The sequence below is a fragment of the Harpia harpyja genome, chromosome 7, assembly GCF_026419915.1.
Source record: "Harpia harpyja isolate bHarHar1 chromosome 7, bHarHar1 primary haplotype, whole genome shotgun sequence".
Taxonomy (NCBI): Eukaryota; Metazoa; Chordata; class Aves; order Accipitriformes; family Accipitridae; genus Harpia; species Harpia harpyja.
The window spans coordinates 25,264,395-25,292,219 of NC_068946.1; the positions used below are offsets into that span (position 1 = coordinate 25,264,395).

General features: G+C 36.5%; 1 protein-coding gene across 1 annotated transcript; it reads right to left on the reverse strand.

Annotated features, from left to right (window-relative positions):
* BOLL (boule homolog, RNA binding protein) lies at positions 1 to 27,825 on the reverse strand. The gene is made up of 12 exons (XM_052792670.1): positions 27,808 to 27,825; positions 24,761 to 24,904; positions 20,818 to 20,909; positions 18,381 to 18,435; positions 15,406 to 15,481; positions 11,939 to 12,066; positions 9,850 to 9,921; positions 8,771 to 8,818; positions 6,881 to 7,006; positions 5,307 to 5,385; positions 1,248 to 1,268; positions 1 to 237 (listed from the first exon to the last, which is right to left on the reverse strand). Exons 1-12 carry the CDS (start codon positions 27,823 to 27,825, stop codon positions 212 to 214), a joined length of 885 nt encoding a protein of 294 aa, XP_052648630.1. The 3' UTR covers positions 1 to 211.

Consider the following 27,825-nt stretch of genomic DNA (forward strand, 5'->3'; position numbering starts at 1 on the left):
GCAGCTAAGCAATATTGCAGACTATGCTAAATTCTATCTGAGCATGTTTTATTATTTACTAATTTGTAAATAGCAAGCATTGCAATGAAACAACTGACCCCAAGTTTCACAACAGGCAGCTGCTAGCTGGTATGTTGATGATGGATCTCAGCCACATGGGAAGGACTGGACAAGAAAATCAGTACAGGTAGACTAGAGCTGCACAAATGGCTTAGTAGTGAATGCTCCACAGTGTCTGTCAAGTAAAGAGAGAGAGAGAACATACGGATCAGAGAAAGTCAAAGAAAAAAAACCACTAAACTGGAATGAGAACAAACTATTAAGACTAGAAAAAGAGGACATTGTAAAGAGAATATAGAATGAAACAATGCGAGAAAAAGCATGCCATCTGCACCTTTCGATGTTAATATAAAGTTAACAAATATGGTTTTGGTGGAGTTTAAAATACCCCTTTTACAGGCAACAGACCTTGCTACAGCTGGTGACAAGGCTCTTGTTAATCATATATGATGACGACTATAAGTTTAGATTCATGTTTCTGAGACTAATGTAACTTTAAACAAAAGGTTTATTCTCTCTCTCAATTTCACTGCATGTATAAATGAAAAAAATACTTACCTATACAGAAAGTATGTTGTAAGGTTTAATTTTTTTTGTTCCAGATGGACTATCATACAATAGCATACCACAGTGGTGTAAAATTACTATACTTTTCCCAAAATGATTACACCAAGACTTCTTATAAGAAACACAATTTATGTATAAACATACATGCATGTGTATGTATACAAACATGTATAAACACATGTATATTTATATTATACACACACACCCCACACAAATTTTACCCTATTACTCTCAACTGCAGAGAAAAATGGAGTGCTCTAGGTTCAGTTAAATTTACAGAACATTCACTACCAAAAGGCCAAGGTGTTAGCATCATACACCATTATGATCTGAATGCATATATACATGAACCATATTACAAATGAATACCCCAAATTCTGTTTTGACATAGGAAGATCCTCTTCTGCCTTTTCAGAGGCAACGTAATTACTGCCAATATACTGTAGACCGGAAATGCCCAAGCAAAAACATCTTTGACCCTTCTAAAAAGCATTTTCTTATAGTAGAGTAGAAAATTCAATTTTAAAGCTATCAAAAAAGAATGTGGGGAATAGAGAACAAAGCAATGACAAAAACCAAACATGCAAACAAATCTGAAAATCAGGATACATTTCTATCATTGATAGGTTCTTGTTGGAGAACTCTGTTAACTGGGTTTTCAGGAAAAAACCATAAAAATACTTACTACTTTTGTACTCTTCTATGCCTTTCCAGAACATTTTCTGAAGAAAAGGGTAAGCTTAAAAGAAGTACTATAGCTCAGCACTCCAATCCAGTGTATAGCACTTTTAGGTTCCAAGAATTGGATTAAGAAAGATTGTCAGGCTTTATCAGCTAAAACTAGTCTATTGTGGGGACAGGAGTGAAGAGTTTATATAATGTAAGACTGATTTTTATTTTTTTTTCCTCCTGAAGCTGAATGTCCAAGCTCAAATAAAAGGGAACAGCTCCTCCCCTCCCCCAAGGACCTAAAGAACCTCCTATAGGAAAAGACACTGTATGATCCCATACTGTTAATGCCGGCCAAAATATTCTGTTGGATACAGACGATGGGAACAGCAAAAACTCAGACAGACTAGAGCCATGCCTACCCCCTGACAGGTATACTGCAGCTGGAAAAGATGACCGAGAAGAATAAAAAACCCAAAAGTATGAAGCAAAACAACAAACCCCACTCACCTACCCACCTCCATGTGCCAGACCCTTTTACACCTTTGCTCAGTTTATATAGACTGCAACTGTGTTGCTCAGCATCCCAGGCCTCAGGGGAATCCCTCATACACACACAATATAAAATAAACATCTACCAGGCCACTACTTCAAGACATTCATCCAGCAAAACAAAAATTTAACTTGCATGTATTTCTCCCAGGTCTGAAACCAGAGAACATGAATTTCAATCTTCCCTCAAGTTTCTGCTGTTACTGTAGACTACACAGACCTTACCAAACACAATCTTATATATGTCCTCTAGGAGCATCCAAGCATTAATCTCTTTATTAGAGGATGATTTAGGATTTGAAACACTGCACAAGATCTAGTAGAGATGAAAAAAAATTAATGCTTCCTAAAAAATAAGTGGCACCTAGCAGCCTTTGAGAATGAGTGTCAACCTTATCCATTTGTATAGATGTGAAGATGAAATGACTTCCACATACTCATGAACAAAACATGTTACAATCCCCAAAAGAAAACACACCTTCAAGTAAATACAAAGGATCACTAGCAAACACTTGATCAAGGGGAGGGGATTAGTATTTTTGATTGAAACCTGATCTTAAATACCAAATTTGGACCTAAAAAAAATAAATTATAGTTGGAAGTTGGGGAAAGTTTTCTTCTAATTTTCATTTAAGACTATTACAAATTTTGTACTGGAAGTTACATCAACAAAATCCTATTTAAGTGGTAGGATACAATGAAAAATAAGTTAGAGAATTGCCAGAACCAAAGCTGCCTTTGTTAACTGATACATGGTTTACATGATTAACAAACTGAGCTCTCTTTATACATCCACAACATTAATGGAAACACTGGCTTAGAAATTTGTGATTTTCTTCAGTAAAGATTTCATCCATTTTGTTTGCTCACCCTTGTGACTTAATTAAAATATGACTGCAATGCATGCTCCACTTTGAGCTGCATTTGAAAACTGTAAGAAGTCTACAACTGCCAAAAATATCTGGATATTGGCTGTACCCATCCGACTCTCACTGTAGGACTTGCAGCTCCCAGCATAAAGCAAATGTTTATTCCTAATGCAATTCCTAATGCTGTGGAGGCAATTAGCAGATTACCTTCAAGGTAAGGTCATTCATTACTTTAGGCATCTGGTCTCTCTTACATGGCCACTACTTGGCAATTTTCAAGCACCAGATGCATTTGTTGGGATACTTTAACAAGACTACAGCCAGCAGGCACTATTTTTATGCAGCTGGGGAGCAGGTGGTAATGACACAACCACTTGCTTAATACATAGCAGTCTGCTGTCAACATTTGCTCTTTTTTTCAATTGTTGAGAGCTCAGCCAGAGTGATAGACACAATACAAGCTGATCATATTCATTACACATGAAATATATTCAAAACTTTAAGTGGGTATGTGAAAAGGTAAGGTGAAATGTGAAAAGGAAGAATTATATTCCAGAACTACTAATTACTACTAAACGAAGCCAACTAAAGAAATAAAAATTAAAACCTGTCAAAAACTCCTTGCCATCAGCTTGTAATGAATAAAATTACTGGAATTCAGCAAGTCTTTGTAAGGGTTTAACTGTATCTGTGAATCTACTTCAGAGCCGAACAGAGCAGAGTTTCAATTATGGGTAATAAGACTTCTGAGAAAACAGGTAAGAATGAGCAAGAAATACAGTGAAGGAATGGACAGGATTAGCAATTTCATGCTCAGTTTCATCAAGTTTAAATCTGCACTGGTAACAAAGTCTTACTTCTTCTACCTTATCCCAAACTTCTTGTATAGGTACAAGAGTTTGTGCAGTTGCTTGACAAACTGGTCTGAGGACCTGATGCAAGTTTAAGTTAGCTCTTTTTGGGTGGTGGGAGTGGGGCTTCATCTTCAACTACATCCATTCCCTGACCTGGTTTAACCACATTGCCTCACAAAAACCTCTACCAGCACAGGAAATGGGTGGTGTGGAAAATGGAATGAATTGCTGGGTTATGCCAGCTTTGGCTGTGCGTGAGATCACTTCTAAAGCTATGAATGAACATAGAAAATACTGTATCATGAGATAAATAAGAGTCTGAATTTGCAGCTCATTTCCTGTGCCACAGTAACCAAACATGGTTTTACCATGCATGCACACATTCTACTATAAACTAACACATTATCACTTATCACAGAGTAAACTACTTTGCTATAAAGTGAAGCATGGTACTATGGCAATTACTGTAGAAGAGGAAGAGCTATCATGCTCTAGATCTACCTTGTAACTTACTTCACACTATCTTGTTCATATAGCCTTGACCCTAGGAAAGATAACAGAAGTCAAGTTTCAAGGTAAAAAGCTTGTGTCTCTATTTGATACACTAAGTATGCATTGGTTTTTGATTCTGAGACTACTATTGCCATTTTTTTAAAAAGTGTTTTCATACACTGTTAGAAAATGGAATATAAACTGGATATTACGATCACTGTGTTACACCAACTCCCTTTTAAGTATCTCTTAAAAATACGAATCACTCAAGATTAGTATTCTCAAATTCATATTTAGCTTCTGATTTTTTTATTGGAGTACTTGCATTTTATTCCAAGACAACAGTTAATGTTACAGCCCCCTCTACTGGAAATATTTAGTAGATATTATTACACAATAGTCTGGAAAAAAGATTCTTCTCTTAAAAGAAATGTAAAATAAATGAAAAAAATACATATAAAAGCCTATAACATGGCTTTGATTCATTCCTATTTAGTCTGTTATTTGTAGTTGAGTAAGCATCTTTCACAGAAAAGTGCTGTAATATCAAGTAAAACTACTGATACCTTTAGTCCTTTGCTATCAGGCAAATCTAGGCTAAATCTAGTTTAGACGTTATTTCATATGTTGTGTTAATAACCTTATTAATTTAGGCAAAAGGACCTTAAACTGGGATCCAAAAAACCCCAACAACTTGCGTCAGCTGACATGGAAGAATCACATTTCAGAACGGCCATTCAAAATCAGGACTGCACAGAAAAACACCCACAGGTTGCCAACCGGGACAGCTTTTCATCCTCTGTGTTCCAAAACCCCACCTCTCCACAACATGAGGTGCTTATCTAAGGCTGCAAGCAATGAATTCAACTTCTGAAGATCCAGAGACATACAGACAAGGATTTGTAACCATCATTTCAAAGAACTGAATGAGGTTCACGGATTTCTCTCAAAATACATTTTTTTATTTGCAGTTTTCTTTATATCTCAAGTTTTAAAATAACTAGTCATGGGTTTTTTTGTTTCCCCAAATAGTTCCAAAATAAGTAATACCTACGTCCTCTGTAACAAAGCCTCAAGTAAAAAAAAAAAAAAATCAGTTTGTTGGAAACATTTCCATTTTCCTTTATTTATTAATTCATTAATAAAAGACTTTTTCATCCCTGCCCCTCTTGTCTTACTGTCTCCCTGGAAGAAACGGGACACTAATACTACCATGCTTGCTTTAACTATCTTAGTTTGACACTCACAGGTGCAGGTATGGCTATGGCACTCTGGGCATAAGGCTGGTGATGTGGTGCTTGAACTCCATGATCAGAATACAGCTGGTATTAAAAAAAAAAAGCAGAAAAACTTGTTACACAATTTTGTGTTTTTGCAAACCTTTCACATGAATTTAGATTCCCTAAAACTCAAATTGTGGGCTCTGTTTATCTAAACTACTGACTTTTTACAAACCAAAATTTCAATATTTAAATCTGTTTTCCCCACTGTATCGAAGTTTGGTGAATTTAGTTTATCTCAATCAGTGCCAAAATGCACTTTCCTTGACAGAAGTAGCACGCTTCTCTACTATAAATCCATTTCACTCAGCTCTAACTGGAACAGTGTTTAAATGTGTAGATCAGCACATTGAAATGTAATTCTCAGCATTATCACACTTAAAAAGTATTTACATACAAATAATACACAGGCTTTTCTTTTGATTTTACACCATCTTCTGAATTTCCACATACTGCTTCCTTTAACATCAACAAATTATGTACCTGTGAACTGAGACCATGTTACATCCAAATATTCCTTAACTAGTTTCAGTATTTTTCTTAGTGCTCACAGATTTCAAATTTTTCTGTGTAACTTGATATCTGATTTATGAAATACAAGAGGTAAAATAGTAACATTGATAATAAGATTTATGATTATACAATAAATACCAAGATTTATGCAGTTTAAAAAAAGAGAAGAAAAAGCCCAACAACCGAAGTCTTGTATTATTCAATACCTTTGTAGGGAAATTATATTACTTGGGTATCTCAGGATTTCCCGCTTATGATGTCTGAAATACCAGTTTTGGAACTTCTCTTGTAATAATACAATACTCTTCAACTTTTGTAAAAATACTTGATTACTGTCCTAATTTACCATTTATATTGGCATCCCTGTTAAAGAGGAATGAATTATCAAACAGGAAAAGTACCAATTAATCGTAATACATTTTCAATTCTATAGTAAGTTTTTCTGTAGCGAATTATTTACTGTCATTTTTAATATCCAATTATAAAGAAATGGCCTTATTGTACACTAAGAATCTCTTAAGAAACATTAGAAATGCTATTGATATAGAAGCAAAAAAATTGTAAACAAAAAAAAAGTTATTTTGTCATTCAACTACTCTTAACTCATTCTGATCTTCAGAATATTTAGAAATGAGCTTCTACTTAGAGAAGAATTATTACTTCAGGAAGCTGTTATGGCTTAGGTAGACTAATCCAGCATTCTGAAGAGTCTGACTAATTTTATTTAAGTGTTATTTTAAAAAAAAAAAAAAAAAAAACACCAAATTGACTAGTCTTTATAGTGCTGTCATACACTTGTGACTCTCAAATATTTCAGAACCAAAGCATCCTCCTAGAAAACTGGAAGAAATACTCTAACTTGAGGAGAACAGAAATGATTTAACAGCAGCATCATAGGTGTGGGGGTAAGTACAGGGAAGAGTTGGTGTAAGTGCTCTGAATTGCCTGTGCTTAAACTAAAAGATTATGTTTTTCAATTACAGATAAATGCTTCAATTGTAAGTAAAGTTTTTTACAAAAATACCTCAGGAACTGCAGCTTCCACTAGGAGAGGTGGAGGTATACATCCACTTTCCTGGGTAATCCCTATTGGCTGATAAATGACTTCAGATGGCTGCAGATACAAGAATGAAGGTGAAGAGGCAGGAGACTGAAATAAAACACATTGTTTTCACAAGTTATATAATTTAGGCATTATAAATACCAAAGTTTATTTTACAGTCATCTTTGCTACATATAAACGAAGATAAAGCTTTAAAAGAAAGTGTCAAATTAATCTTTGATAACTTCAGGAAACTAAGTGAGGGGGAAGTGGGTAGAAATGTCAGATAGTAGGATAAAACAAAAACAAAGATGTCCTTTAATCACTTTCACATATTTTTCAGATGTTATTTACATTTTGGAGAGTATTTTTAGAGAAACCCTAAAATTTATAAAATTAACACTTACTCTCAAGATCACAGAAACATAATACAGTTTAATTTTCTCTTGAAAAAACATTACATTAAAAAAACCAAGTATTTTTGTTTTAAAATTAAACCCACAGTATTTCTGTAAATCAGCATCCAGATTTCAAAGCAACAGACAGACATCTATTAAGAGTAGAACTGACCATAATTGGACAAGGCTGGCTGCTACTAAAGTAATGAGGATGCATTCTAACAGTTCAAGCTTAAGGGACTTGGTCCTCCTTTCGGCTTCAAACTCCTCAAGTTCTTTGAGCGTCAACATTTCCATATTAAGCTCCTTCGCTACAGAGATCACAAAACCAGTGAAGTCTCCCCGCTAAAATTACCAAGTTAGCAATTTCAAGTTCTTCCTCCTATTTCAAGGGTCTGGGTCTAATTTCACCATACTTGTGTGTCTTGTTGAAGATTAACCTAAAAATGTGAAATGATCTGTTTCTTTCTATGCAAGATGTTCTTTGTATGGGTATTAAGCTGATAGTCTAAAGATACTTAATTATTTGTAATCAGAAAAGCAAACAGCTAGCATTCTTTAACCAAGGACATCCTGGAGTAATTGGGCCTTGAGGAACCTCAAAGAAGAATTCAAAGACCGATAAGAAGGAAACATCCCACCCTAGAAGGCGCCGAAAGTTGAGTCATTGATAACGGGCATGAAGTCAGTGGATGTCTGCGGTAACTCGAAGTAAAGTAAAGGTGGCTGGGGGAGATCATGACGACCAACTCAATTCAAGACTTACCCTCACCCCTACTCCTTGAGCATGTGCTGTAGAATAAAAGAACACTGTACCTTTAATTTGAAGCAGAGAAAACCTTAGCCCAATAGAAATGGTGGCAGCTAAACAAGTACCAATAATGATTTTGGGAAACGACTTTGGAAACTAAGTGGGTGAATCTGAAACTGTATAAAGTGCTTGCTTGTTTAACTGTAGGGTGTGCTAGCTTTGTGGAATTACCGCCTAGCGCCCACCTCTGCGCAAATATGAAATAAATAATGTCTCTCCTGAGCATGTGATTATTGGCTTGTTGCACACTGGGTGATGAATCCGCTTTTTGGACAATGCTTCTGCTAGCAATACTCCAGTGAAACATCACAGTATCAGTTAATAAGCTAGTTAATACCCATTTCTCCTATCAGGCAAAACATGGCAGTTTTCACCTGCTTCTGAGAACATATTAAATAATTTACTACAAACTTTTTGCCAGAGGGAGAAGGGTGGGAAAGATGCTTTCTTTACATCAGATTTGGATTTGGTGTTTCAATAAATGCTATTTTATGCCTTCTATTGTATCAGCAAGCATTGCAAATGCATTGCTAAAATATAGCAATTGGTATTTATTTCAACAGTGTTGTGAATAGTGGGAAAAGTTACTGTTAGAAAAGCGCACCATACCTTTAACTAGATGCAAACTAACAGTAAAATACTGCAACTATGGACTGTATTTACCTGTGGAACAGACCACTGCCACTGACTTGGAAGACACTGTGTTGGTGCCTAAATTCAAACAAAAAAAGCTATTACTTATGTGATTAAGAATATACACATACACATACTAGAATTCCCAACATACTAGAATCAAACGCAACTCCAATCTATAATCAATTCTTAATTCAAAGAAGAAATATTATTGTCATTAAACCCCCAAATAATTCAGGAACATAGTTTTTTCTACTTCCACTCAGCCTCTGACTTGGGTATTTCATAAGCTTCTAAAATACTGAAGTGTCTAAGAAGCATGCCTAATTAGGAAAACAGAAGATACAATATGCATAATATTGTATAAATATAATGTGTAAGTGTATAATATGTATAAAATTGTTCAATATGCATAGATTCGAATACACATTAAAAACATGGACATACTGCATAAATCCCGTAGTGGGCCACCAAGATGGTTAGTGGACTGGAGAACAGACATATTAGAATGCTGGGAGAATTGGGTTTGTTCAGCCTTGAGAAGAATAAAGGTGGGAAGGGATAATTATTGCTGGCTACAACTACCTAATGGGGGTGGGGGCATAAATATGACTGAGCCATATTCTCATGAGAGGTGTTCAGAGCACAAGAGTCAACTGACACAGGCTGGAACACCACTGAAAGTTTTAACTAGTTAAAAGGAAAAAAAGTCTTTTACCATAAAAAGGGTCAAGTATTGGAAGAGGCTGTCCAGAAAGGTTGTGGAATCCCCGTAACTGCAGATATTTAAAATTCAACTGCACAAGTTCCCAACAAACCTGATCTAACCAGCCCTGCTTTGAGCAGTAGTTTGGCCTAGATGATAAAAGTTAAGGATGGTACTAAACCAGTTGTCTAGCAACAAAGAAGATTTTTATTTATTACATAGGAAGAATAAATTGTATTCTAGTGAAAAGAAAGCCTTCGATGAAATTAAAATCTCTTTTACATGACTATTTTGAACAGTCCTTTTATCTCCTAAGAATAAACAGACCTGAGACAGTGCTGCAAATAAAACTGCATGGCTGGAAGGAATACTGATGGTCTGAAACCCATTTTCAAACAGATACCTGATAATGGTATGTAGGAGACTGATAAACTGGTTGAGCTACCATCATAGGTGAACTGGAAACAGAGCGCGGCTTAAAAAGAAAAAAGTTACAAGACTTAATGCAGCAATTTCATAAATTGTCACTCCTATTAAGAACAGTTCTGGAATATTATAATACTGAACCACCTCCCCTCCCCTTTGAAAATGGATTTACCAAGTTTTAACTTACACTTAGATTCTTCAAAACCACTGTTTCTAAGGGCCTACGTTAGAGATGAAACAAAAATCTTTGGCATATTTACTTAGTTCTTTCCAGAAAGCAGTAGGCCATCTCAGATTATCTAGATATGCTAAGGCCATCTACTACCCTGACCATAGGTACATTTTTGTAAATACTTAGGGCAATCTAAGTTGTCACTGACATATTCCTACACTCTCCACGCCCCCAACCCAATATTCCCTTGTCCATTCCCCATCTCACACCAACCCAAGCATTCATATGATTTGACAGTAAGCCAATTTAGGGAACTACACCAGCTAGAAACCTGCCTGGGTTTTGTGGGGGCCCAGTTTAGGGTTAGAGAAACACCAGTGAAAGAAAGGGGGGCAGAAATATATGGCCATGGTAGAGGTCAACATCGCACTGTGAACCTCTAGTTCTGATCAGTTAAAGCTAGCATGTGTAACTCACATGTCATGAAATTCCTTCATTCCTGCAAGTATTTAGGAAGGAACAGCTCCAAAACTACTTTAACTCATTCTACACTATATGAAAATGCAGAATGCAAAATGGAAAAATAAAAGACCCAATGTGAACTGTTATACATGCACAATACACACTAAAAAGTATTAATATCTTTAATTTGATCAATGTTTTCTGTAACATCAAATTTGCAGGTTTTTTTCTTCAACTTCTTTATATAGGTACTTTCCTAACAATGAAAACTACAAATATGTAAATAACTGAAGCCAAAAGAGGCAGCGCTATTTGTAATTGGAAAGATTGAGCGCTATTTGTTTGAAACAGTGTATCTGAGCCAGGGCACCAGAACCAAAGTTCAGTACTAGAACACAAAAAAATTACTGTTTTTTCCAACAGATAGGATTTGAGCAAATTATCTAGATCTATATAGCATGAACTTCAAAAAGCCTTTCTAAAATATGTGAACAGGTGTTTATGCTTATCCTCTAAAGTTGATGAGGCACTACATCATGTGTCTGTTAGAGGAGCAAACACCTTAGAAGTGATTAAAACAGAGGTTAAATACCAAGGAAAAGATTCTACAGTGCCAAAATGAACAACTTAAAAGAAGCTCTTACTGCCCTCATCTCTGTTTTGGGAAAGTTGTTTTTTATTTATTAGTAATTATTCTATTGAGCTTTTTCCCCCCAATATGTGAAGGGATTTTCCACTCATATATAGAGATGGTATGTACAGCCTCGGCGAATGCTGCTTTTACAGAAATTAGTAAGGATGCATCCCCCATGTAGGTCCTGTGCCTTATGCAGACCCCATCAGTCTTGCAATCCTTCCTTCTTGTAGAAAAAAACCGAAGCAATTGACAACGCCTTCCTGTATTTCCCAAGAAATTTTGCCCAATTTCCCCAAGCCAACCAATTAACCTATTGAATTATCTTCCTCCTAAAACAAGCAGTATTCTTGAAAAAAGAGTATGAATCTATACAGACTATAAAATTACCCAGTTTCACTTTTGCTTTGTTGATCTAGTACTATGTTCTCTTTTTATCCCCAGCACAACAGTTTGCAGCTAAAAACACTTCACTCGTGGAGGAATAATAAATGGAGCCAAATCAAGGGTCATAAGCACCAACAACTCCTTAGTAAAACAAAACTTCTCCTGGGGTAGCGCCCACATTGATTCTGAACTACCCTGCCCGATAGGCCACATCAAAGCAAAAGTCCCCTGCAGAAGAACAATAAACTTAAGTAGCATTTAAAAAACACAAAATAAACAGACTAATATAAGGAAGCCATTTAAACATCAAACATGAGACACAGCCAAAGAAACTGGAAGGAGGAGGGACTTGGAAACACTGCACTCATCCTGGTCCACGGAAAAGCATATATACAGAAATAAATTACTTACTGGCCACGGCTGTGGAACAGAAGCAACTTCAGATGTATGAAAATAAGCCACTCCATTATGGTAAATATAAGGATATCCACTTGAAGTAGTTAAGTACATTGTACCAGCTTCTGGTATTACAGTAGAACCTGGAATTAATATTTTAAAGTTTACTTACCAGTAAATTTTATTTTTTTAGACGTGTAGGTCATAAAAAAGGAAAGATCATTTCTGATCTTCAGACAAGCAAAACACTCAAAGCAAAGAGCAGAGCAGCGTGCCTACTGCCATCTCAATTCCCTCTCAAACACAAAATCATGAAAGCAGATGGTCAAAGGATGCCTCCAGAAGTAGATGGGAAGGGGTGCAGAAGATGACATGCATATAAATTACGAAACACCAATAACTTCAGTTACCAGCAAATACATATACTTTTTAATCTTCAAATGTCCGAAGGTAACTTCGCATTGTAGGAGATTTTCACTGGTAACCTCCACATATTCATATTTAGCTGAAACAGGATCCAAGCACTAAAAACAACAGAATGATTTCATTACAAGGTGCAGCCTAGTTTCTCAACACACAGACTGTGTTTCTATGATGGCCCACAGTCTGGCAAAAGTAAAAACTGGTATCTAGATGTCAGCAACAGGGATACTTCTCAGCAATGCTGCTGCTACGGCAGAGGCTGTAAGCCAGCATGGTCTGATCCCAAAACAGGGTTTCATCTACATAGCCCTTTAACAGGTACTGACAGCAAGCATTATTCAAATAAAGGGATATCTATCCCTATACAGAGGTTGTTTACCTTTTTCAAACACTGCCTTTGAGATCAGCTAGACTCTATTTCTGTCTGCATTTTGGAAGGGGATAGGACAGGACTTCATATTTCTCTAGAACTTTATGTCAAACACAAAGACGAGTTTCAGTTCCAAGTACAAAAAGAGTTCCGTGGAAAAAAAGGAAAATTAATTCTGTAACTGAAATTGAAATCTTGAAATCACATTAAGTAGTAACATAGCATGGAAAAAACTCAGGAAGAGCACAATGTAAAGATCACTGTGCAAGTTTTAGTTTTTCGTCTTCCTTGGAAAGGTAAGTGCCACGAGGCAGTGTCATCTTATAGACAGACACAACACTGAAGAGATTACTAGAATGCTAAGTAGAGGACCAAGAAGGGTCCCACAATGATTCCAGAGCTTTTATCAATAGTGACTAACTCCTAGAAAAGCCTGAAGACACTTGGATACAATTAAAGCTGAAATATTATCCACAGACAGGTCAGGCTAAGATGGTTGTTAGGATAGTGTTAAACAGACCTTAGAAAAATTAAGGGCTGCTTTAGCTCCAGTAAGCAATCTCTAATAGCAGTTACTCATATCTCAAATGAGGAGACCAACAGGATCCCATGGCCAACAATCCTGTCCACTTCACTAACTACCAAATACACTGCACAGAACTTTCTGCTATTGTTGAATACGTCTCTTGCAAAGGAGAAGGAAATGTTCTCTATCAAACCCAGTAAACTCACTGTGACAGAAAAATAAAACAACTTGAAAGAGGTATAGCTATTTGGAATTCTTCCAGCCCAAACAATTCATCATTCTTTCAGTTGTTCATGTTTGGTTTCTACCTTCCAGCTTTCAGAATGCCCATTTTCACAATACTTGGTGCTGGGGAAAAGCAAACTGAGTGACAGGTACCAGATTACAGGTGGGCTGGAGAGGACAGCAATAAATGGGCTATTATCTCTTCAATTCTGCTAAATAAAATTGAACCATAGCCCTACAGTGATACTCCGAGTCTAGGTTTTATGCTTCATGAACCCCAAGGTGAGCTGCAGTAGGACAAAGTATCCTGGTGACTAAGGTTAGATAGGCTAAGCATGAGAGCAGACAACACTAAAATCAGACCCTAGGATATGTCCCTAGATGCCAATATGATCTTGTATCAGATCTATCCTAGGCCTGAGAAAGAAGCAGCAGAGTCAAACAGGGCCACAAACAGAGATCTCAAAAGGACACAGCAGCTTTCTTCAGAAAATGTTTGAGGTTTTATTTTTTTTTTCCCCTCTGTTCCGCCAGGACCCAGAATTAAAATGCATAGTCAGAGATACACCCCTCATATCAATATACACATTCAGCACAGGAGTCAGAGGAAGGAAGCACCACAAGTCAGGCAATGCAACTGAGAAGTCCAAGTCAAAGATGGAAAGGGAAATAAAGCACAGGAGAGGGAAAAAAAAAAAAAAAAAAAGCATAACACCCCTTGATGGTGACTAAGCAAAGATCATGCTGAGTAACTTCTAGAGCAAAGAAACCATACAGTTGGAACAAAAGTATTCCATTTCCCCAGGGCAAACACTACTCTATACACTTACAAGGGAGACAGGCATACCTATGCACAAGGGGAGGAAGAGAGAATGTCTGCAGAAAGTATGTCTGCACCAACAGTGTCAGTGTACATATGAACTACTTCTAATCGATAACATGACAGTAAACAACTAAAGAAAGCTTTAAAGTTAAACTAAAATTCTTCTGCATTGTCCTCAGATGGAAGATGAGCAAAAGCTTTTTCTCTTCCAAAAGGTACCATAGGACAAATACTGAAGGAAAATTACAGAAGTACACTTAAATCCCTGCTGCACTTATAAAAGGAATGTATTCTACATCTCTGACACATAGCCCGTAGTGAGGAATAACAAAACAGCATGCCCTGCTATGCCAAAAACTGACTGTTCTCATCTTAAAAGTTGGTGATTTATATCCTACATTTTCAATAGTGTATTATAGAAATAAAACAGCCCCTGGCAGAAGGAGAGGGCATTTTTTCTAAAAGAAAACCTGTCTTCTATCTCCTCCAAAAGAACATCTTAACAGCATACTTGCTCAAGATAAAGAAGTTGTCTGACAAAGAAACTTACCAATACTCCTCTTATGGAAGTGTTCAATCTAAATAGTTCTTTGCCACAGAAAGAACATACAGCATCCATTCCATTATCTTACAGCAAAGAACTCTTAAGAGCCAAACAGTGACGGCAACCACCCATTCCTTATGGTTTCTACTGAAGAAAGCAAGATGCAACAGTCCTGATGGATTTTGCTATTATAAATAAATAAATCAGTAACAACCCAAGCAACCAGCACAGCTTGCTTTATCCTGTAGAATCTGTGAGGACAGTCTTAAGTGTTTAGGTTTGAGGTTCTGCCTGGCAACTGAAAGAAATTTCCATTCAGTTTGTTCTTAGATAGATAACCTTTTCCAAGAACAAAAGTAAACAACATATTAAAAGAGATAAAAGAACCGAAAGATCATCAATCTGTTTATCTGGACATTTCTACTGCCATGCATTTACTTCCACTGTAAACCATTCTAAGCATATTCAACACACAGCATTAACAAAATGCAAGACCAGGCACATCTTGGTTAAAAACTTAACATTCATAATGACACTTACATAATCTACAAATGCAAGTAAAAATACATACGAGGACTCCGTATTTGTTGTTTTCTTATTGCTGGACCAATATTCAATTTCTTATCCTTATAATTAAGTTTTTTAGCCTAGAATTAAAGAAAGACGACATTATTTTCTACACATAACTAGGCGTGCAAGAAACAAAAATCAGAACAGGTTTCACCCTCCCCTGCTTTTTATTTACAATACATCTCAAAAAACCCCCAAAGCTATACTAATTCCTTTTCTATCCTAACCTTAGACTTCACATAAACAAAATTAATCATAAGTAATTTCAAGTATTACTTACTCCTCATGGAGCCTCTTGACTAACCTTGATACCTATAATTGTCAGCAGATTTTTTTTAGTTTTACCTCTCATGTATTTACTGCTTTTATAAAAGCACACATGTATACAGACAACTTCAGGTACAAAAGATTAAGCTTATTTTTTTTCATGATCACGACATTATTTTTACAGAAGACAACAGGAACAAGTCAATTTATGAAAATGGCCAGATTATAAGGACTGAATGTAAGAAATCCCCATATTCACTCAGCACTGCCTTAAGACTTCCTTACATCCAGGCTAACAAAACATTAAAGCACACTAAAACAGATATCTTAGTAAGGAAGAACTTCTTTATTAAAAAGTGCTAGGTACAGACAGGTGTAGCTACATTCTCTTCCAGTCATTTTGCTTACAAAAGAAAGTGAGCATCAAGTACATCAGGTAAATTAAACCTTGCCTTTGTTTTTTAAATCGACACTGAATTCCCTACTTGTTAATATAATGGAAAGGAATAAGGTAAAGCAACCATTTTTTTTAGTTGTCAGCACCTCTAACACTGCTTTGCAAAATTGAAAAAGGTTCTAAAGGCCTGCTTCCCTGAACAGTTATGCAAGGAAGAACATGCACTAAACACTACTACATTACACCATGAAGTTTTCAGTTTGCAGAGCTGTAACTTCTCCAGTAAGGAGATAATTACTTCTTAAAGAGGAACAGAGAAAGAAATACAGTTCTAAATCACATTCAACAGGACAACAGTTAGCTATTCAATACATTTTCTTCATTTGAGCCCAACTGAGCAAAATACTTGAACGCCTGTACATCATGCAAAGTCCCACTTACAAGATTTAAAGTTAGGAACAGACTAAACTGTTTTGTGGAATCTGGGGAACAAGTATTAATTACAGCAAACATACCTACCTAGCCTATTAAACACAGAGCAACTCCTAGAAAACAGATGCACATTTCAGTGAAACTGCATTCCAAGACAATAGGAAGATGATTCTTCCCAATGCAATGTATTTCATTGATATGATCCATCAGAATTTAGACCTTTTTTTATACACAACTTTCAGAGTTAAGAGAAATATCTAATCTGTATGGAATTCTTCAAAGCATTTAATACAGCACCACATGAAAAATTACACACGATGCTACGGAAAGTGAAGACTAATAGGAAAAACCATGGTGAATAAAAAATTACTTCAGAAAGATTGGAAGAGGTAGCATTAGCAGTAACAACATATGACTGGAAAGAGGATCCTTGGTGAAATTCCTCAAGGTCTGTTCTTGATACTAAAGCAGCTTAATACTTTTGAAGACTGCAACACAGAAAAAGAAATTTCTGGAGACATTACTCATGATAGAAAAGTAGGGTGCAAAAAAAAAAATCAGTGCAAAGGATGATCAGAATATCACATAAATAAGAAGAAATTCAAGAGTACAAAATGAAAAAAACAACATTCATTTCATACATAAATTACTAAAGCCTAGAAACTCTCAGCTTAAGATGTCTGGGGAAGACCCAGATGCTAAGTGATCTTAAGATGAATATGAGATAGTAGTATGATGATGCAAAGATGAAACAGGTGATAGAATTGTAGGACATCTAAATTAGAGCACTCATAGCAGACAAAAGCATATTAGTATCATTGAATGAGACACCGGTAAGACTTCACACGGAGCAGCCTTTCAGTTACAAGAGAGCCAAAAATCCTAAGCCATTTTCACAATGGTACTCAGTACCACTGGTGGTATTCTAGTTCACAGAAATAAAACAATAAAAAGAAACAGGGGAGGCAGAATAGCTGACTCTGGAAGCTCCTGCGTACATACTCCTTTGGCTCCACATAACCGTATTTTTTGAAAACACTCTGAAAATTTCTTTGAAGATGTCCTAGCTCTTATTTTGAATTTTAATACAGGAATTTCCAACAAAGGTTCAGTATTTCAACATTTTAACCAGCTTTATATTTGGGAGAAGGCAATTTGCAAGCCTTAGATACTATTTTCTGGGTTTTTTTTTCCCTACACCTGGATACCTTCATGTGTATGAATAGATCCTGCCTGACAGATCTCTCCAATACATTCTGACCAGAACATGGAGCACACATTAAAAAACCCAACAAAACAAACCGAAGAGCTAACATACAGCTGAAGAGCTAACTGCCTCAAGGGAGGTTCTACAAGGAGTGTCAAGACAATAATGTAGCTAAGAAAAGCAAAAATTACATGACGTAAAATAAGCTTCATTGTTTAAGACTGAGTGAATCTAATTATTCCTGAAAAGAATTATGCTAGCTCTGACAATCAAACATGTCAGAATAAAAGACAGCAGGTATCTTCCCAACTCCCCCCAAAATTTTGACAGCAATGGATTTTCTAGTAAAGCAAGTGAAAGCAATTGTGAAGGATAGAGTCTTTATAGCTTTATATGTACAACAGACCACATATAGACTAAGTAAAGACTGTATGTCAAAGTCAAGAGCTGTACTATGAACTGCCAACTCCCTTCCCTAGTTTCAGAAGATCTCAGTATAAATCTCATCTTAGATCTCTCTAAACCATCTTCTTAACTACGCAGACCAAACTTAACAGATCTTCAAATCCAAGCTGGCGAACAGAAGAGGACCAGGCAACCAGGACTACTTCGTGTCCAATATGAAACGATGTATTTCATTTAAGAGATAATCATAATGGGGACTATCACTTACCTCTTGTAAAATCTTCTGTGCATCTTCTTGGGTTTCAAAAGTAATGAAGCCATACCTAAATAAAAATTACAGAAGCTAAGCCTCTGAAGTTCATATTTACATACACTGCACATTATTACTTGATATACAGTACAAGTGACATTAAAAGGCAAACTAATGGAAAAAAAAAATCAATCATAGAAATAAAGATTGCAGTAACAACTGTAATCTTAATTTAACATCCTTGTTATAGTCTACTTACTAATATATTTAAGTACGTGGTAACATATTACTGTTTCTATACAGTAAATGAGTAGCCAACGTAGAAACCCATGCAAAACTCTGTTTTGTCCTTGTTACTCAGCATATGTCCTTTATTTATTATATCCTTCCTTTATTTCTATTAAACAAAGAGGTTTTAATCTGAACCTCTCACTCATTATGGGTACCCAAGATGAGATGTTATTTTTTATTGTACTGTACTTCATAGCACAGCTCCCACCTACTTCAGCGACAACTGTGAATGCTCCACACTTCCACAGGCACTATCCACTATATTGAGTTCTCAGAAAAAGCAGCAATACAGAGATAGTGTTTGTCTGTGAATTATTCTTGTCATTCTTGACATGACTAGCATTAAACAACAGTTCTGTGGTGATCAAGGATGAAGTATTTTCATACTTCATGACACAGTGCGTCTTTCACCATACCTCCTCCAACAGCTGCAACAAATCAAACAGGCTTTCTACACAGAACTCCTGCTGTACCAAAACCCCTCAATTCATTCCCAGAGAAATCTAGGCCACTGAATGTGGCACTGCCTGTGCAAAGCTAAGTATCTGATCTTATAATTAAAGCCTGTACCACAACACATATGTACAAAAAAAATGGATTTTTTTTTCCAAAATTAACTTCAACATTCTGAATTTCAACAAATCTTTTTTTGAAATCTTTTAGTCATTCTGTATGCATAATTTGTTAGATTCACGGCTCATTTCTCAGGGTCAGATTTCAGAAGATACCAAGGCGGCCTCTGTCATTCCAGCCGGCAGATTGAATTTTGCAATACAACATATCATTCTTTGTAAGCATTTCCATGCTTATTTGAGTACAGAGGTCCAGTAGGTCTCTGACCAGCTATACTTCTGAATCTGTGGGCTTTTCCTGTGTTGCCTTCTCTAAACAAATTTGGAAACATTTCCAAGTTCAAAAGGACACAGAAACTATTTTCCTAGCTTGGGACCTTACCTACACAGACTTTTCATTCTATGTGCTATCTGGACAATAAATTAATAGACATTAACAAACTTGTCACACAATCACACAAACTTGTAAGTTTCTTAAATCACTTGTCAATGAGAAGCAATGAAGCCTGTGCTTGGATTTCAGTAGAAATTCCAACACCATTGAAAGTAATTATTTTCCAACATATTTCCTGTGAGACATATGTTGGCAATCACAACTGCATAATAACTGGATATTCTTGGGTTATTGTATTAGATGGACACATGTACTGCAAGTGTCAGATATTTCTTGGAATTTAGTGAAAGGGTAAGAGGCTTGGTGACAGATCTGGGACCAGGACCAAGTCCAACATGCCATGCAGGTGTATACTCTATGCTAACACCTGCAGCTCAGTATGTAATTTGCTGATATATGTTAAGTGCTGACAGCATTAAAATTATGAGATTCAGACACCACAGGCTTACTGCTCAGAAGAGAACTTCTGACCAAAGTGAACTTTACAGGTACAAATTCTCATGCACATTCCTTTTTGCTTCAGCCCTCCTTCCACCCTTCTGTGGCAGTACAGTTCCCATCCTTATTTCCTTCACCATTCTTTGGGTTCTAGCAATAACTTTACTACCCAGTCTTAATCTTTGTCCAGATTTGCTCTTTGGCATTTCACTTATTGTTGAGTTCCGGTGTTTGTCCCCTTTTCTGCAATCATGACTCATTGTCAGATTTGTCCCTTATGTTATTGTTCCAAAAATCTTCACACAAAATCTCAGTTGTTGCCATGTACTCCAGTACAATCAGGTGTACCTCACCTCTTCCTCCATCCTCTTCCTCCATTCTTAGGCTCCTTTCCACACTGGCTTTCAGTAGTAGAAATATATATGTTTAATAACTAAATTACCTTTTTAGGATTATCTACGTAAATTATTATTGCCATAAAAAACCTGAAAGGACTATTGATTTTGTCCTAGTTGCACACAGCTTCATCTTATAACAACATGACTACAGAATTTTACAGTTACGTGAATTACAAAAAGACATTTACATGTAGATGTTAAAGAGCAAGAAAGATTTCTGCATACATGGAATAACCAGGAACATCAATGACATAAAATTAATAATATTCCAAGCTACAAAAATCACAATCAAATTTACTATAGTCAGTCAGCTTTCTGTTATATTTTCAATTCCCGCAACACGCTTATTCTACTATACCAACCCCTTTGATACTCCAGCTCTGTCATTTACTATCTTCACTTCTTTCACACTGCCATACTGAGCAAAAAACTTCCTCAGATCATTTTCATTAGTCTAGTACAGTAAATGAACAGGGGGGAGGAAAGAAGAAACATTGGTTTGCATAGTTATTCAATGAATATTTACCATAAGACTTTTAATGGGTATACTTTGCATAAAGTTTGCTACAAACTAATTATAACTCTGGATAGGAAGAGAGAAGAATGAGCATGTAAGAGCCTCACAGCTCCTGTTTAATTACTGCATTTTCATATTCAGCAATAATGCTAGAAAGCCACTAAAATATTAAAACTCCTTTTTTAGTGGATTTATGTAACAACTGTCTTTTTACAGGTAAGACCATTGAAGCAGGTTTACTAGATCTGAATTTTAGTTTCTTTAAATTACACACTAGAGCACTGTTTACAGTATGAAACATCACTGTAATGCTTTCAAACTTCAAAACAGGAGAGTATGTAGGCTTCCATAAAGGATATGCATAAGTCACATGAAAAAAGTACGCACTAAACTACAGTGACTTAATGGTCAAATGCATCTAATATACCACAATCCCTCTTTCTAAAGTATATTTAATATAAGACTCTGCAAATATGTATAGGCACACCATAGGAACTCCCCATTATAAATCAAGTAGGAAAAGGTCTTTTTAATGGAGAATGGTCTAAATCCACATGGAGGAAACTGAGCATGCATAGAGTAAGACAAGTTCCTAATGTAAAGGCACATCTAAGCTATGTGGACACTCATCTACCTTCTATAAATCAATTTTCTTTTACAATGTAAGCATGTATCAAATATGGTCCCCTAAAAACCACATTTGATATTTTAAAGTTTTGTTCTACATGGTCCTTAGTTAAAACTATACCTAACTCTGTAAGAAGTATGCTTATATACATGGATCTCTATGCACTTCAAGCCATTTCCATATTCATCTATACTTTTCATTATCTTAAGGAAGTGTATCAGAAGTACTATTTTACTTCTAAGTGAATGACTTTTATTATTTTCAACTGTATGTATACAATTTAGTAAATCCTCTTCTGCACATCAAAGAATTATCCGCCTCATCCAAGTCTGAAAAGCAAAAACTTAAAAGAAACAAAAACTAACTTAAACAACTTCCATAAACGCAAATAATATTAAGTTAACACTCTTTTTGAATAATTCTACCCTCAAGACGCATTTTACAAAAAGAAGTAATGCAGCTTGCTTGCTACAACCTCTAAGTCCAGCAGAGAGCAATGATGGTAGAAGACTGCTTTATCGCCCTCACTAATCCAAGTATTCATGCATTAAAACATCAGAAAATACTCAGTCACTCTGGAAGTGTGAGAAGTAACAACAGATACAAGTGCACTGAAGAGGCATGAAACACTTCAATGTTTTATTAAAGTTCAGTAGTTATGTCTTCTCCTTGGAAGTTGCCTGCACTGGTTCTTGAGAAACTACCCACCATGAACAGGTTAAAAAAATTCTGGAGTCCAAAACCACTCTCTTGAATAGATGATCATGCTTTGCACCTAAACAGAAGTGTGAAAGCCTGTGTACATAGGAAAACAGATTCAGCCAAACAACTGATAGCTTATATAAAACAATTCTACAGCATATGCTAAAAGCATTTGCACATTCTCAAGTATCAAAAAGCATGTACAAAGTACAAAAGAGTCATAGCGGAGATCTTCTTTTCCCTTAAAATTTTCTCCAATGAACACCAAAATGTATCTGCTTAGAAATGAAAGGCCTATAGATAAAACTTCCCATTTCAGGGCAATTGTTTCTTTTAAGCTCCATATGTTGTATGTAGCTCAGCTGCTTCACAAAGCTGAGAAAAAGAACCTATGACAGAATAGTTGAAGGCTAAAATACACCAAGAAAAAACTGAAGAGCCCTTAAGACTAATCAGTGCTGAAAAGTGTCATTCAATACCTCAAGGACATGAGGGATGGCTACAAAAGACTAAAAACTTCGAAAGCCAAAGTTTACCTGCACAGCAGTGTATTAAAAGGGAACAAGAAGGAAACACTGTTTTAAGATTCACAGTGAAATTTGCAAGTATCTGGACAAACACGGTATCTAGAAGCTTGCCAGAAACACATTCAGGACTTGCCTTTTCCTGCTCATGACAAAGGCATATGTCAGATTCTTAAGAAAGGCTAATGTTAAGCCTTCACCTATGGCAAAGATACATGGCATACACCACTGAAGAAAGAGCGCTTCAGACCAAGATGAAAATGTACCCAACTGTAACTTCTCTTGCTGAATTGTTTCTCTAAATTTAAGAGGCCAGATGTTTTCTCTTACAAATAGGAATCACTGCTATGGTGACAGACCAAATGGAAGTGCCTGGCAAAATGATAAAAGAGCTTGCTGGAAAGCAAAAAAATTTTTGTTGATTAAGTGTCTCCCTTTTTCAAAAAATAAATAAATAGCATTTTTACCACCCCTCAGCTGACTTGAATAAGACCTTTGGGGTAAAAAACTAACAAAAACCAATGCTTTTTTTCCATAAGATTACCAATAGAAAACAATCTAAGACTGGCATATATATCCTATGATTTGAGGAGAAATTTAAGACTACTTGAAATCAAGAGTCATAGTAAATGGAAGAGTAGCTAAAATGTCTACAGAGGTTGCATCCTTTCTATTTCCTCTCCCAAGGAAATCCATCTTCTTTATGCTCACACTTAATTCCTTGGTTGTTGAAATTAAGATTCATAATAGATTGATGTATCAGCAACTGAACCAAGTCAAGAGACCCTTCAAAATGAATATTAAATATGATAATTAATAAGAATATTGATATGGTACATAGAAAAGTGTTTTAACCTTTGAAATTGCAGTGAAGAAAGAACAGAGGAGACAGGTCTTTTTACAGCTCTAGCAATTTGCTTACTATTAATGCAAAAAGCTACTGTGCCTCTTTGCTAAAGCCCAAATATACTGAAGACCTTGTACAACATCTCTTGAGTTATCCCAGCTAAATGAGCCAGAAGATCCTGGAATTTCTTGTATTTATTATGGAAAATAGCCTGAGTGAATTGTCTTTCCTCCTCCTCTTCATCTGAGTCAATGCTCAAAAAGTCCTCAGCCTAGCAGGATTACAGCAGAGAAGATACTCTTGGTGGGAACAAAGAAACAGCTAAGCAGACCAAGAATGTTTTGCAAAAGTCAGTGACTTAACTCATTATCTGAAGTGGTAAGAAAGAAAAAAAAAAAAAAAAAAAAAGGGTTGCTGGTATAAAGGTCTGGTGCATATCTTGTCACAGATGTTGAAAGCGACTGAAAAATGTAAGAATGGCTCAATATTCACTGCTATTTGAGGTTTTTAGGGCATATGCAAAGGCACAAGCATTCTAAGAATTAAGATCAGTACTGCAAATTGCCCAGAGAAGCTTTAATATTTGCTTTAAAACAAACACTTGCTTTTAAGAAAATTACTATGGTAAGTGAAGAATACATGCACTGTAGCTCCTTCTTTCTATGAACTAGAAGAAAAGTGCTAAAGGAACTGAAGCTACTGACATTTGCTCTGTTTGCAATCTATAATATTGTGTTTACAGCTTATTAAATTACACTAAGTATTATACATAATAAAAAAACCCCTTCTACATACTTTTCTACCATAAACTCTGCTGATGACAAAAGCCATCTTCTTCAAAAAGAGAAAATTCTGAAGAACTAGTACATCAAAAGCTTGTAGCAGCTAGTTATACAAAGAGTCAAGTTTGTAGTACAGTTAAGTAAATCAAGGCTTAAAGCTTTATTCTCTTATGTTGATTTGAACATTTCAGTGAAGGGCACTTACCACCTAAACACACACATACGATTATGTCTCACACTTTCTCCTATTGATTTTTATAGGGTTATGAATTATCATTTAGTAGTAAAAATAGAAAAAAAAATACCTTAAAATCAATTCCTCCTACAAAGACACGATTTGGAGTAACTGTTCCAAACCTTGGAGCACTGGTCAGATTATTTAATGGCACCGGTGACACAGTGTTGGGACATGAAGATAAAGATTCTGCTTGCGTCTGATTTGTGGTCTGCTGATTAAAAGAAAATATTTTCAAATATTTTCAATATCTTGCATGTTATAAACTATTAAATAAAAAAATTCTCAACAGAAAATACTAAAAGAATTTTTTGGGAGGCACAGCAAATGCTGAACAACTGAACATTAACCACATTTTTATTCAGAATGCATCTCAGCAAAGTATTTAAACATAAGCTTAGTTTTAAGCAATTCAGTAACTTAGTATATACACTATGGTCTGAAGCTTGACTTTTAACACCTTTCTGAATCAGACATTTAGGGCCTAATCCCTCAATCTTAGTTTTTCTGTTTGCACAACACCCTGCTGTATGAATCCCAATTTATGAATTTTATTTCAGATTAATTTACACCTATTAGAACCCCCTTAGTTTAAGCCTATATAGAAAGGACCTTTTCAATTCAACCTGTGCTCTCACACACACCTATAAAACTCTGCTCTCTGCAGCAGCTTCTGCTTGATTTTCCAAGAGCCAAGCACCCATAATTCCACCACATAAAATCAACAAGCTCATTACAACTGATGAGAACAGCACTTGAAGACTAGTCTTTTAATTCAACACTCTTGGCCTACAAACACAGTGATCCAAACAGAAATTCTCTCTGCAGAAGCAGCAGCAGATTGCTCTTGCCCCAGTAAAGGAAAGGAATGCAGTATGGTGGGAACTTCATGGAAACCATTATTTAGTGAAGTCTGCCTGATATTTTAATTTCCACCATGCTTACACCTGTGAACTGTGAAACAATACAGACTTGCATTTCATTGGAAACCCTTTTCAGAACAAACTAATACTTCCTTACATAGTCAACCCTAACTGTGAGATGATAGCTGTAAAGCAACCGCATAGTACTGTCACTAACTTCTCTAACAGGAATTGCAGTAGAGGCTTCAAGACCATTTTTGCTGTGGGTTGTGGGGTTCCCCTCCCCCAACTAAAATTTACTAAAAACCAATCCTGGGCTATAGTGTCCTGACAGTGCCACTAGGAAGGAGCCCAAAGTGAAAGACAAGCAGCTGCCGCATGCTGCGGATAACAAGACTAACAGTAAGCAGAGTAGTGGAAACTAGAAGTAGGAATCTAAGGGTCTCAGCCTCCAATCTTTCTTTTGAAAGGATTTCAAGAGAAATGTTTTTTTTTCTTACTATTGTGCAACCCTTAAAATTTGTAGCGAGGACCAACAAAACACATGCAAGCATATTTTAAAAATAGAAAGCTACTGCATCTATTACAAAGTTCTCGCACTTCTTTTGGTATCCGTTTCCTTTAGCCTCTCAAAACCTACAGCAGAAAATTAAGTGTTCTTAAACAGTTCTCCTCACAGAATCCCCCTTTCATTTACACTGTTTTACTTCCCGATTTTGCCTCTCTCGCTTATTCACAGGACAGCATTTTCTTATCTCTGCCTTTAAGTATTCCTGGATAAAAACAAATCACTTACCTTTGGGAGAACACATGAAAAATGAAGGCTGACAGTTAGTAAGAAACAAAGATCAATAATGAAGAATGTTACGAAAAAAGTTTTGTTTTGTTTGCCCTGCAAGTCCTTCTAGGATTATTTGATATTTGCTTAGCTACCTGAGAATTAGTCCTATTAATTCTGAGTAAGAGGTTAATACTATTGTTTTTGATACCTTAAAGATAATAAATCCAGCTTAGTCCACACCTTTTTAGTTTTACAGAAAACAAAAATCCTTTCCAAATTTACTAATACACAGAGATTTGGAGCAGAGGAAAAACCCAAGTCTTTAACCTGATCTATTGAGGAGAAAGTATGGATTCCTCCTACCAGGAATACTACCCTGGAGTAGTGCCTAACCTGGAAAAAAAACAAAACACCAAACCAAACTTGCAGGCAAGGAACAATCATAATTGCTACAGTCCCACAGGCTTTAGAAGGAGGAACATTTTCTGCCAAGAACTTTTGAAGGATGATGAAACAGGTTACTTTCCTCTCACACCAAATACAATATTCTACTTGTATAATCATCTGGCAATTGCATACAGCACTACAATATCCGAATTTAACTATCAACTAACAATTAACACCACAGCCAAAACGTATTCCTTACCTCAAAGATCTCAAACTTCATTTCCTCCATACAAGTTTTAAGAGTTATAAGTCTTATTAAGAAAACCAAACAATCCAAATCCCAAGTGGAAGAAATGGGGAATTAAACACATCACTTGTGAACTCCAATACAGTAACCCAATGAATTTTAAAACGTTAAAATCTGTATTGACAGCCATCTCAAACATCGTTTCCTCTCTTTAATGCCAGTGTAGCAGTTAAGAAAACAGTATTAAAAAAAAAAAATTCTATGTGCTAACGCCATGCCACTTGCCTAATCATTCTGTGTTTCTACAGGTTTTTAAACTCACTTTTTATCCACGTTTGGGGGGGGGGGGGGGGGGGAGATGTATATTCATCAGTATTTTTATGGGTTATTTAGCGTGTTTGCCAACCAGTCTTTACCAGAATTGATACATTCTCGTTTTTATGTTGAACACATCCACAGCCAGACAGCCAAACACTACAAAGGCCTGGTGATTAATCCCACCACCTTACTCCCTAAACAATCCCTTTTTTACAGTGCGTATCCTACAATGTCAGAAATTGGACACCCATCCTTCCCAGGTATCATGTACCGCTGTACACCCGAGGCAGGGGGAGCGGTTTACCAGAACCCGAAGCCACCCCAGAGCGCCGCACCACAGAGGAAATGGCGGCATCCCGCGAGGGTGGCGACAAGGGCGGCAACGGCCTCCGCCGCCAGCAACGGGCGCCTCGGCGGGAAGGCTGCGCTTCCACCCCCCGCCGCCGCTCCCTGCCCTCTCGCCGGACCGGCTCCCCGGCCCCCCCCGGCAGGCGGCCTCGTCACCCCGCCAGGGTCCTCACCGCGCCCTCGGGCTCCAT

Excerpts from the sequence above, each read along its gene's own strand:
- BOLL (XM_052792670.1), bottom strand. Across the intron at positions 5,386-6,880 it reads TGGAAGCTGCAGTTCCTGAG|CTGTATTCTGATCATGGAGT; the intron begins GTATTTTTGTAA and ends TTTTAATACCAG. Across the intron at positions 238-1,247 it reads TCTCCAACAAGAACCTATCA|AGACACTGTGGAGCATTCAC; the intron begins ATGATAGAAATG and ends TCTTTACTTGAC.